At 37.5% G+C, this 13466-nt stretch overlaps 1 protein-coding gene across 3 annotated transcripts in view; it reads left to right on the forward strand.

Moving 5' to 3' along the window:
- METAP1D (methionyl aminopeptidase type 1D, mitochondrial) overlaps nt 1-13466 on the forward strand; it is a 47000-nt gene that overhangs the window by 28370 nt on the left and 5164 nt on the right. For all 3 annotated transcript variants that reach the window (XM_027461858.3, XM_072040960.1, XM_072040959.1), the window contains 4 exons: nt 890-1039; nt 4448-4596; nt 5311-5353; nt 8901-9064. In XM_027461858.3, coding sequence (XP_027317659.1) covers nt 890-1039; nt 4448-4596; nt 5311-5353; nt 8901-9064 — 506 coding nt within the window. The remainder of the gene's footprint in view (nt 1-889; nt 1040-4447; nt 4597-5310; nt 5354-8900; nt 9065-13466) is intronic.

A 13466-nucleotide genomic window follows, 5' to 3' on the forward strand; every position in this document is an offset into this window, starting at 1 on the left:
TTTACTTTCTGCCCTGCCAGCTTGATTCTGTATTTTGTGAATCAACGCAAAGCCCAGCTGTGGTGGGTGAAGCGACTCTCGCACCCCACAGGTGAAACAGCCCAGCACCCACTGAGACAAAGCACGGTTCCCTCACACTGCAAGATGTTACCGTTGTTACTAGTTTGCTGTGTTTATGTACTCATCATGAAATTATTGTGGATTTTCTTAAAAAAATGAGAAATGAAATTTCACCTCTATGTAAAGTCTGAGAATTTTCTGCAGGAACAGAAAATAAAGTTTATTACACTTTCCTTGTCACAGCAAATTGGGATACCCTCACGTACTATTATAGATGGATAGGTTTGCACATAAACATGAAAACTGGATTAATAAGTAAAACCTCTAAATTAAAATAAGTTAAATCCTAAGATTCTTAGTCAAAACACAATCTTGTGAAGAAAGTTAATAGAAGTTTTGTCTGAGCAAGAAACTGAGGAATTGAACAATTTTGTTATTGAGTCTAATTCTGTCTGTTTTCCAGTCAGTTGTGGTGTTTAGATGCCTTTTCTATAAGATGTGTCACTCTTTGCAAAAGAAAATAAAAAGTTTTTAAGTCTTCCACAGTTTTAGAACTTGAGACTGTGCTGAAAGTGGGATGCAGTATCCGGGATTTCAGTACAGGGAGCTTAACAGACTGTATAAGTCAGTAGTAACAGGCAATGTTAAGTTCAAAAGGGCAGTGGAAGAAATACTGAGGCAGCCTTGAGGGTTTGCCCTGATGGCTTAGGAAGGTCGATACTACGACAGAAAGGGCAAGCTGCCATGAAGCAGGAGGCAGTATCTGAGAAAATGATCCCATTGTCATGCTCAGTTTTCTGATCTTCATTTTCAATCCTTTTTCTCCAAGCACATAAAGAAGCCAGACTATGTGACGACAGGCATTGTACCAGACTGGGGAGACGACATAGAAATTAAGAATGAAGATCAGATTCAAGGGCTTCGTCAAGCTTGTCAATTGGCCCGTCGTGTCCTGCTTCTGGCTGGAAAGGGCTTAAAGGTAATGATTGCGTAAGTCCCAAAACAGTTTGGATGTCTTTTATGCTTTCACATACTTGTTTTGTTTTTTTTCCTACTTTTTGTTTGTTTGTTTGTTTACGGACCTTAATATGCATCCAACCTGAAGTTAGATTCTGATAAAAGAAGGATTTATTAACTTTTGATTCCATCCATGGTATACCTGCTTAATTATTTCAGTATTTTAGACCCATGTGGTACTTAGAGCTGCTGGCTCATGTGTGTCTATAATCTCCTGCTGTTTGGGTGTGCCAAATCAAATGAGTTTCTCATAAGGCCCATGATACATTTTTTCCTGTAATTTCATGGCCCATCTTTCTATACGTTCTGCTTTTTGGCTCTGCATGTGTGCAAGGCCCAGGGGCTGGGCTGCTGCCTCTGTTACCGTCCATCCTTCAGCTCCTCGCTGTCCCATGGGGTCAGCGCAACACAAATCTTTGAACTGCTGTTGGAAAAAACAGCTGCCAGGCTCCATACAATTTTCCAGAGTGCATTGCTAATAAAGCCTCATGGTTTCCAGTAATGTTTCTACAGTATGGTTTTTGGGATACCACCCAAGTAAAAATGTACCGGGAGGAGCCTACTACAAGTTTTTGCAGATGAAGGAGTGCTTTTTTACCTTGCCTTGGTATTTCATGTAATAGCATACTGAATAAGGTAAAATGGGTTGAGTAGCTATGAGATGCAGAGATAGATGGGAGCTGTAAGTCAACTCCATTGACATAAAAGGGGAAAAAATTATCAGTTTACCATGCGTTTTTCTTTCAGTTCTCATCATGCTGTCCCAGAGGTTTAATTCTGGAGCTGGGGTGGCCAATAGCAAAAATGCCTGAGGCTTTTAATCTTACATATGCTCATGAGTGTTTAACTTATGTGCAATTATTTCCCAGTACAGTGAAACTTAGTTGTGTTAAGTTACGGACACATACCTGTTTCTGAAGAACCAGGACCTTACCTCAAGAGTGCGGTGTGGACTATGAACGAGAGCAGTTTTTCACTAAAACTCTTTGGTTATTATTATGCAGAAAATGCATCTGTATGCAGCACAGTGTAGCTTATGATGCAGTTGGTAGTAGGTGCCATATAGTACATAATAGCAACATGCTACATATTTTAACAAAGGTTGTAGAGAAGGAAATTGTGTAAGAAAAGTGGTCACCAGGAGATGGGGCAGTGGGGCTGGGAGGGAGGGAGCTGGCAGAGAGAGCTGAGACCACTGCCCAGGCCAGCCCCAGCCCATTTCAGAGATGTGGGAGCTCCATTCTGCACTAGTTTTTGGCTATGGCTGCTCTGAATGGAGGGATGTTGCAAGGCCTTCTATTATCAACAGGGAGTGTTTTCTACGTGCAACAAGTTTATTCTTCTGCCAACCCTACTCTTTAATTTAAACCGCTTGCTGCCTTTCCTTGAGCCTATCCCCTTCACGCAGTAATAGAGCTATTACAGCTTTCAGGGTGCCAGACGAAATAAACCAAGCTGTTTTAGGCTATCCTTGTAAGGTAGGCTCTGTATTCCTATTTTATCTGAAGAGCCCCATCCCTCCACTTGTTCCTGTGGTCCTGCTAAGCCTACCTTGCACACAGCCCTTGAAAAAAGCTCATGTCTGTGATTTATCTAACAGCAGTAACATCCCCCAGTATGACAAAGGTGGCATTATAACATCTAGATGCAGAAGAACAATGTTTGGGCCAGGCATATGTTTTTGCTGTTGCCATATATTGCCTGTTGGACTTAAAACCACCATATGGTATTATATATGATAGCACTTCATAGGCTTGGGGAAAAGATTTGGGAAAAAATAGCAAAATCTATGACACGGAAGTATTTTGTTGGATACCATCACATTGCCCTGCCCCACGTAAGGGATGAGGTGTGCAGTAGGTGTCTCCCCAAAATTGCGAAGCTAACAAAAGATCATTTAAAAGCAAAACAGGTACCACTAAAACAAGATTTATTTGTAGGACATAAGCCCCTCCCCCACAGAGAACACAGAGTTGTCCACTGAGCATCCAAAAGCCACACTGAATTCCTTGGGCGGTGGCAGCACCCATTGTGCTACATAACGCTTCAGTCTGCCTACATGCTGAAGGTGATAGATGGGTGAGCGAAGGCAGGAGCAACAGACCTGTGTTAATCCAGAACCAGTGGCTGCAGCATCCGATACAGACAGTGCGCGGGGCTGTGGCTGCCATCCCAGCCACCACAGCTGCTGCAAAGCAGGGGAGCTGCACAGAAACCCCAAATTGTGTCTTGGGTGGGGTTGTCGCTCCTCATATGCTTTTGTGCTGAACAAGGTGCAAGCTGAGCAAATAGACCTGGTTTTATCCTCAGTGCACGACACAAGTGCACTCTGTTGTATTCACTGTACGTGATCGCTGAATATTTCAACATATGGTTATGTATGCCTCCTGCACCACAGCCTACCTATATTCCACGTGTTGCGAAAAAGCCCTCAAAAATCATAGCTGCCGTAGCGTGTGTGTACAAAGTATGATTTTCAAAGGCTCAAAACTCATTCAAATCAAAATCAATTTGCACAGGAACCCTCAAAGGCACTTCTTCTCAATGAGGGAGGTTTCCCTACCAAATTTCAAATCCCAGCTCTAACCATTTTGGAGACAGTCTATCCAAAAGAAAAGCTACAAGAATGTTATTTTAAACATGTGCGTTTTCCACTCCACAGATACTCAGAAAATGGCTGAATGATTTATGAGTTTTTTAAATATATAAAATCACAAGAAAAAGATGAATCTAGAAAATGTCAAACATAGAAGTGAACATTCCTAAAAATGATGAATAAGTGCCTGTAGATTCACTACAACTGCCTAGGCTGTGGAAACTTTAAGTAAAATATCTTCAAGATATGAACCCAAATATTTAAATCTTTTACAAAATTAAAGAATAATTGGAGAACAATTGCATAAAATGCACAAATGCATAATGATATATGTACTGCACAGTTAGAAGAATTAATATCCTTTATTTTACAAATAAAAGGGGAAAGTAATGTGTTTTATAGGACTGGAAGCATTAAAACCAGACATTTCTACAGCAGCTACTGAAACAAGATGCCATGGAAAATTGGTGTCTTTGAGAAAGCAAATGTGGAAAAACGGACGGAAAGGAAGTAGATCGTATTTTAGGTTTTCTAGGAACCTTTGAATGCTTATTTCTACTGCATGCTTGATTTAAAACCTTTTTCTCTTAAAGGAAGAAAAAAAGAAGTAGTCCAATATATCAATAAAGTATATCAGACAGTTTAGTGTTTTGTATCAAAGCAGTGAATTTGAAACATCCAAGGTTTCATCGAAACGTTTGGCTGCAATCACATTCAGTAAATATGAGAAACTATCTTTGCTTTTTTAACAGAATGTTATGTTTGATATTTTAGGTTGGCATGACAACTGAAGAAATAGATTCCATTGTTCATCATGAAATAATCAGACAGAATGCCTATCCTTCACCTCTGGGCTATGGAGGTTTTCCAAAGTCTGTTTGTACTTCTGTAAACAACGTGGTATGTCATGGTATTCCTGACAGGTATTTCCCCAATAATATACATTTTACCGCCGGGGATGAAAATGTTAAACTGAAATTAATAAATTGTGTTTAATATTGAACATATTTCAGCTTAACTACATGTCATATGTAAATGTATTGCAGATGCATATTATGTTACCACACAATGCTGATAGATGTTATAGAAATGTATGTGAGGTAGAACAACAATAATATTATCCTGCTTGTCCAAGTGCTTCAAAAAAAAAAAAAAAAAACAGAAAACAACAACAAAAAAGCACATAATGTCTTTAGAGTTTAGTGTGTGGGAAAAAATAGAACCAAGAATAATTCTGATTTCTTTTTTCTCCAGCAAAATAAGTATAGGGTAGGGAATAAATATATTTGAATTTATGTTGTGTTTTTTTTTTTATTATTTGCAATACATTCAGCTACTCACAAAGTAAAATACGAACCCTAGTGAGAGAAAAAGAATGAATATAATGGTAGATTTTTCAGATGTTGATATGTTTTTCTGCCAGTTGTTTCTCATTATTTTATATTCAGCTACACTTGTTCTCTACGTAGTGAGAGCTGAACATTAAAAATGGTTATTCTGTTTGCCTCTGCCTTCCTCCGTCACAAAATACCTACCCCCTGATTTTTATGTATGTGTCATTAGGTGTTTATTCTTATATTCCCTTTGTTGGGAACTGTCTGTCACCATTATTTTTTTCTTTTCTGTTTATGTTTCAGTCGACCTCTTCAGGATGGAGATATTATCAACATTGATGTCACGGTGAGTAATTCATATAAAAAATAGTCTTTGATCAACTTTAGAGTCCCTGGTAGCAACAGGAAGAATAGTGGATCGGAGATGGGGAACGCACAGATGGATGTGCTGTTTACTTCTAAGGCAAGGCACAAGCAGCTGGTTTCCTTTTTTGTTTTTAACTGTGTGTTTATTCCAGCTAGACCCAGGCCTGACTTGAATTTAGGACTGGAATCAGATGCACTGAGATCAATGTTGGCCTAAGTGAAATGTCAACCCAATCCTGCTATGTGTCATGTTTTTGAGAAGGTGTAATTGTTATTGATCCACTGTGTAGTTAATGCAGAGCACCGCAGTACTGGGCAGCAGCTGAAGATAGATATGTATGAGATGAGCTAACATGAAGAAAGCCAGCATTTTTCCTTCACTCTGCCAAGATTGATCTTCCTCTTCCTGCTGATTTTGAGTGGGGCCTGTCATTATCTTACTCTGTCATTAGAGGCTACATTGGCCTGTGTATGTCAGTCTATTTGGACAGCAACTCTTTTGCTAGCAGTGTTCCCTACATTTATTAAAATCCCCGAAGGTAGTGTTGTGTTCCATTTCTGGTATAAAAGCCCTGAACCTTTTGCACAGAAACAGAAATAGTGTGATATAACCGTGACTTAATATTTCCAGAGAATGGCCAATTATAGCTACTTAAATAAACACTGGCTGGATTTTTGTAGGAGCAAGAAAATACTGAAACTGGGAACCTAATTCTGTTTCATTTAGAAAGCAAAAAGCATTCATGTTTTGCAGAAGCTTTTTTTTCCTTTTTTATTGTAGATGTTTTTATTTTCCCAATGTGAATTTATTTCTAATATGGGTGCAGATGTCTTTTGAATTCTACCATTATTTTACAATATGGGAGTAACATAGGAACACGATTTTTTAATCATTAAAAAATTCTTGGTAATTTGATACTATTTTCCATGGGCCCAAATTTCATACTGGCAAAAGCAAAGAAATCTCAAGTGGACTTACCTCTGAGCATGGGATTCAAGCTTTTTAAAATATTTTTTCTATGAACATTAGGGTCAGTGACCTTTTTCCATGGTATACTCGCATCTGATCCAGAACTGTGTTTCTTTTTTTTTTTTTTAATTCTACTAATTTCTTCCCCATCTCTGTACTTTCTAATTGTAGAATTATGACTGCCAGTTTTACACAGAGTGATCTACCATTTTTAAAGTATATTTTGGGCCTCATTTTTTCACTGTGGTGAATTGATGTAGTTTTACTTAATTTGCTAGACTAAGTCAGCTTGTCACAGCTAAGGATTTAACATCTGATTTCTTTGTAAGTCATTTAGGTACTTTTAAGTTTTTTGTTTGTTTGTTTGTTTGTTTGTTTGTTTTCTTTTTTAGCTTAATCTGTCAGAATACTAACTCCTTAGATTAAAAAAAAAAAAAAAAGTGTAAATTCACATCACAGATCCTTTCCCTGATATTCTAAGTGAGACATTTTATATTAATGTGGTCTGCACATCTTGTTCACCCTGGTTTACAAATTATGTATGACTAAAGGTTAGTTGTCTTTTTGAAAATATATTTTATTTGTTTTCTGTTTACCCTCAAAAAATAAACTAAATCTTGAAGTTTCTGTAAAAGTGAAGATTCCTACAAGGGTAGGAATTGCTGATTATCTTTGTAAAGACCTTTTTTAACATTTGAAACTGAACTGTGTTGTGTTTGATAACTGTTCAGTTCCAAACTATCTAAGAAAGAAATATTACTTTACAGTTTAGTTAATTGATCTTTTAGTTTATTTTAATGAGCAAAATTGGAATGTTTCTCAGGGGAAGAGAGTAAAAATCAAAGTAAATGTGCCACAACAAATTGTTTATAATTATGTACAGGTTCTATAAAATGATTAAATAATATTCTGGTTATTAACTATAAACACTTCACACAATGTATACATTATTTGAAGAAAAAATCTATTTTTGCACAATTAAAATGGTAGAATTTCATAGATGAAACACAGATTTTATTGGCTTGATTCAAATAGCCTTTAGGATGTATTTAAGTGTAGAAACAGAAGCATTATGCATCAGAGAATCTACAACACAGTGCAATTTTCAGCCAGCCATTACCAGGTAACATTTCTTACACCTTGAATCTTTCATTGACTTTTAAGGAATTAGTGCTGTGGTTGTAGTTTATTAATGTCAAAAATACATCATTGTGGTTGATAGCCTGCAGTAAATACTATTAATTTTAAGCTCTACTGTGTTTTAAATCTGTATGTGTTTTTCCAGGATGATGATGTGTAATGTTTTTGTTTGTTTGTTTAAGTGCCGTACTTGCTAGAGCTAAAAATGAACTAGTTCAGCTTAAATATGAACTGGCTAGCATAAAATCTGCCCATCAGGCATTAAATTGTAAAAGCAGATTTAGCGATAGCCTCAGCTGACAGAGGGAGGTGTACAACGGGGAAACGGCAAAGTTGGATCCTCGCTGACATTCATCTTCCTGTACAATGCTGTTCACTGGGAACTGCTTGCATTTCTTTAAATCTCTCCCCCAACACAAACCTGGCCTTGGAATAAAGTGTCTGTAGCCATTTTTTAATTATTTTTTTTTCAGTTTGGAATTGACCAAAAGGAATGTGAGTCTGTGTCTTTCACAAATTGCTCTCAAGTGGCAAAAGTTCAGTGCTTCAAGCTTTGTGAATCATTAGTCCTGGGAGGATAGTTGCCCACTGTTTGGGGAAAAAAAATGTTTTAGAAGATCAAAACTGTGCACCATTATAATTTGTCTTTTGGTAGGGAAATTTGGCTTGCTCTCACAGTTGTGTGCCTGCCTGCCGTACTGCAGAGCTGTAAAACGCGTTTCTGTGCAGCGCTGCAGAGCTCTGCATGGCTTTCCCGTGCCCCAGAGGGAACTTCAGGAGAGCTAAGGCTTGAAGCCTATGAAATGTCAAAAACAAAGCAAAACGAAACAAAAAAGCCTGTCATTAATTCAACAGGGTGCTGCATTTGCCACCTAAGCATAACCCCCAAGCCCCTCGGGGGACATTCCCCACAGAGGGACGGGTCTCCCCGCCAGATGCTGGTGGGTCTCCTGCGGCCAGCATAAAGCTCAGCACCTCACCCCTGCAGGACACCAATGGGAGACCAACACCAGGGACCTCTCAGGACTCTGGGTGGCCCCCAAGCCCCCCTCCAGCCCATGCATGGCACGAAAACATCATCTTGCTCACGGCCCCGCTGGCATCATGGCCCGTAGCTGAGCAATGTTGCCTGTGTCACCTCCTGGTGCTCTGCTAGGCAGCGATGCACAACTTTTTCATTTGTTGAGTTTTTAATTGGCAACCCTTACGCACCTTGCAGTCTTTCATGTGCTTTTTGTTGTTGTTTTTTTTTTCCAATGTTTCACTTTTCTGGTCTCATTCTCACAAATGCAGCCTACCAGTGACCTATCTGTTGCAACACATAGCTCATTCCTAGAAAGAACAGATTTAATGCAGGAGGTAATCTGTTTCTAGATACAAAATGAGAAAATGTCTTTACATTTCTGCATGTGTTTAGGTGTATTACAATGGCTACCATGGTGACACTTCTGAAACCTTTTTGGTGGGCAATGTGGATAAATCTGGTCAAAAGTTAGTGGAGGTTGCCAGGAAATGTAGAGATGAAGCAATTGCAGCTTGCAGACCAGGGGCTCCCTTCTCTGTAATTGGAAACACAATCAGGTAAGCCTTATATTGACAAGTAAAGGGAGGGCTGGCAAGTGGGACAAAGGTTATTGGTGGTTTGGTATAAAGCTGATGACATGTTTTATGATTCAAAACCATCATTTCAGTCTGATATCAGTATGTGAACTGCCAAGCTATAATGTTGTTCCTTGGGTAAGAGAGATTTTTTTTTTTTTAAAGTGAATTACACCAGGGTCAGCAAAGATAACTGTGGAAAGAGTCAAAGATATTCATAAGGTAGATTTATATTAACAGATGTAATTTGTGGTGAGTTTTTTTTTTCTTTCTATTTGTGTGTGAAACTATATCACATCTGTCTAACAATGCAAGAAGGTTAGAAACCATTGTTTTCATTGTATAGCAATAATGATTGTTACAAAGGAATTAGTCAACATAAATAAGTCTCTTTGTTTAAAACGTACAAAAATATTTAACTCGAGAGCTTCTTATCTTACAAAGACTAACGTCAGAGGGAAGAAAGAGCTCACATTAAGAGATTTTTCCCTATTTTGCATCTGTTCTAGCTGTTACAGAAATGCAGTCATGACTTTTCTTCTGGCAGTTTTGAATAAAAATATGGCTTAATTTTTTGAAGGTACCTATAGATTATTTCTAAATGTTTGGAAAAAAAAAGACATATATTGTATACATTTCATTAAGCAATACTTCAGTGGACTGTTAATGGTCCCAACATACTATTGAATACGTTGCGATTACTTAAAAGCTGCAAGGCTTAGTCACCTTGAAAGGATGCTGTTTTTTTTCTTTGTAAATCTTCAAATACTTTAAGGAAAAAAGAGAGCGGCAAAATATCAGTTAGATGTATTTATAGCTTTAAAAATATTGTAACAGAGTCTGAATCAAACTTTAGTAAAACCTCTTTGGGTTATATCTGAGAAGCTTTTATTGAAGACTTTGTATAAAATTGTGTTTTTGACAGTTTTAAATTATAGGCTAACTAGCCTGGAGAAAAAGGATAGTGTCTTTCTGTTCTTTCATAGGAAATGTTGAATCAGACCCCTACTGGGAAAAGAAATTTAATGCATATCTCACTATCTTACTGTCCATGAATATAATAGAAGTGAATTCAAAATGTAGTTTTATTTTTGCAAATGGGATGAGTCGATAGATGCACCTCATATTTTTGAACACCTAGGGTTCAACAAATTTACTGGTGGTGCTCTTGCATTTTAACAAAATTTATTCTTGAGTAGAAGGGGGCACAGAACACTAGATTCTTATTCAAGCATTCTATCGAGCTCTGCATTCATGGCTGTGTCTAAAGGGCATGTCAGCCTTTGATTCTCTCTGAGAGGTAATTATCCTTTTCCTGTCACGGAACAACAAATGATAGCTAACTACAGAGGCACATTTGCAGTAGTCACATTCATCAACTGCAGAAAAAAAATTCAATTTAATTGTGCAACACAGCTGCACATAGGCTTTTTGAGCATTTCTGTTGTTCTCCCTGTCTTGCTATTCCTCCCTCCAGATCTATTTTTTAAACTTTTTTTTCTGGTTATTTTTTTCCCCCTTTTTGTCTCTTCTTCCATTTTTACTCTCTGTACTTTCTTGTTAAAGTAATTTTCCTTTGTGGCTCTCATTCTTTTTTCCCCATTGAAGGCTATGAATGTAGAAAATTATCACAATTACTCATATAATTGAGCCTCTTTGTAGCAAGTGCAACTCCAGTAGCCTTTCTCCATCATGAAAATGGTTTCATTATAGGGTTTTTCATATTCTCTGACACCATCTACACAGAGGAACAGGCGTGCAGATGAGATGTACTAGGAACAGGGTAGATCAGTAAGGTCACAGTAGGAATAATTAGCTCTGCTATGGAAAGAGCATCTAGGCCTTTTACTGCTACATAAATGTACTGTCCATGGCTTTTAGTCACAAAAAAACTTACTAACAAATGGAGCTCCCGCCTACTACTTTGAAAAAAAGATTTGTATCAACACTACAATTTTCCATCATTAAGACTAATAACACAGAGCCTAGTATACATCAAGGGGAATAAAAAGAAAAATCTCACATTCAAGTGGCGGCTGGGTGCTGACCTTTGTTCCCTTTTTTTGTGTTCAACTTAACTCTTTACAAAAAAGAGCCACACGCCACACCAACATGCAGGTGAACTCCAGCTAGTGCTAGCAAAGCATGGCATTCAATTGGAAAATCTGATAAATCTCCATGCAGGATAATGCATTTCATTACAGATTCACTACATTAATTCTAGCTGTATTAAAAAAAAAAAAAAAAAAAAAAGGGAAGAAGAAAAAGAACAGAATTGAATCTGACATTGGATTTTTGCTGTGTTGCTACGGAGGTCAGTTTACTTGCAAAGTGTAAATATATAGTCAGCACCCCCTTTGAAAAGCAGATTAATCAAAGCTAGTAGATGTCCAAAACTACATGTGAAATAGCAGATCATTAACTTTATTTTTCAAGATTTTATCGTGTAGACAATTTAAATGTGCTGATGTGTTTAGAACTACTTCAACACTGCCTCTGCTGAAAGATCGCCTTGGTTGAGTGAAGTTGTATGTTTCTGGTTATTTATCTTTCTGCATCTGCATACATACATACAAAAATACGTAGAAATCTTCCATTTCAGGAGACTTAGAGATCATAAATACCTGAGAACATTTAGGCCCATCAGAATGGAGATCTGTCTAGGTATCTTTCATTAGTATTTTCTATAAACGTGCTCAAGTGGTATGCAGAACATATCTTAGACACAATAATCAGAGTATTTGCTTTCTGTAAATGTCTTGGGAATAATGATATCACAGAGGTAAGCTTGCATTCAGTATTGTAACATACTCTTTGTTACTGAAGCTCGATAGCTGAAAGCAAGTATTTCATGGGCAGCGGTTCCTTCTTACATTGGCTAGAAGTTGCAAATAAAAGATTACATGGATTCATGAGTAACTCTGCTTAGAGAAATGTGAATCTTTGCTAACCTGTTCCTATTGAAGATGGTGGCAAAACTGTCTATCAACTCCACTGGGAACAGAATCGGGCCCTGTGTTCCCATTTCCTTCTAACACTAATGACATTTCTCTTTCAGACAGAAATAAATCTCGTTTGCAATCTACTTTTTAGCCATTGAGTTTAGATACGTGCAAGTGTTGTGAGTGTATAGAGCTAAAAAACATAAACGTGATATTGTTAAATAAACCAGTTTCCAAGTCCTAGGAAAAAATAGTAGTGAGGAAAGTATTAATAAATGGTTTAAAATGTTTAACTCGTAAGTATATGTTTTGATATTAATTTAGAACAATATAAAGCAGAATTTAAAAAAAAATCTGTTTCTATCAGATTATGCACATTTAAACAATAAGTGGCTCAGGCAAAATAAGTCATTTTAATGTCATCTGTGATAGATTTTCCTTGACAGCTACTGTAAATTACAATTACACTGCTTCTCTCTGCACTTGAAAGTAAGCATTGCAATAAATTATCTTTTATTTCAATCCATCATGTCTGCTTTCAGAAACAGAGAACCTCAAATAAAAGTTCAGCACTATTGTAAGAAAAATACAGTAATTTGTGTTCCAGTTTGAAACTAAAATGTACCTTTCTTTCAAAAAACAATTGTTGGCTTTCAAAAATATTACTAATTATACCTCAACATTTATTGTCATTATAGGGAATCCCTGAACTTGTGCATTCCCTCAGTCTAGCATTACTATTTGAGAGAAAAATACTTTAATATTTTCCCCATATACATTTGTAATTTCTCAAATTAGTTAATATAGTGCTGTTGAAAATAAATATTTTATCATAATCAAATCTAGTTCAGGCTGATGCCATTTTCAAGAATGTTTAAAAAAATGCTATTCAATGGTCATTTTGTTAACAATATATTTAAGAAAAGCATGAATACTTTTAATTTAAATAAAAAAGATGCATTCATACAGGTCCCTGAACAAGAAAACAATTATCACAGATCTGTTCTCTCTTCCAGTGTTTCCCAAGCGTGCCCCCTGCCCAGTGGTGTAGGGCAGATTTGTTTGGGAGCTTTGGCCTCTGGTGTCGTGCAGCAGAGCATCGGTGTAAAAGTTTGGTCTCTGGGGAGAGACGCAGGCAGTGAGTGGGAAGCAGCTGTAGCTGGGAATCAGTTCCCCAGGATGTTCAGCCCAAGTCTGTGCCGCCCTAGCTGATCAGCCAACTCTTCCACTCTGGCACCAGAGGGCACAGGGAGGTATTGCTCCAGGCTGAAAGCAGGATTTGGTTTATTTTGTTTCCTCAGTGAGGGCTTAGATTATTGGGCCTGACTTGCCTTGAGGAAAAAGCAACACAATCTGGTAAAAAGAAAATAAAGTGTAGGTTTGGGTGGTTGTTTGTTTATTTTTTGTCCCAGAATGGGAGTCCCAGTCATGAGACTGAGTGT

Source organism: Anas platyrhynchos, chromosome 7 (assembly GCF_047663525.1).
Source record: "Anas platyrhynchos isolate ZD024472 breed Pekin duck chromosome 7, IASCAAS_PekinDuck_T2T, whole genome shotgun sequence".
NCBI lineage: Eukaryota > Metazoa > Chordata > Aves > Anseriformes > Anatidae > Anas > Anas platyrhynchos.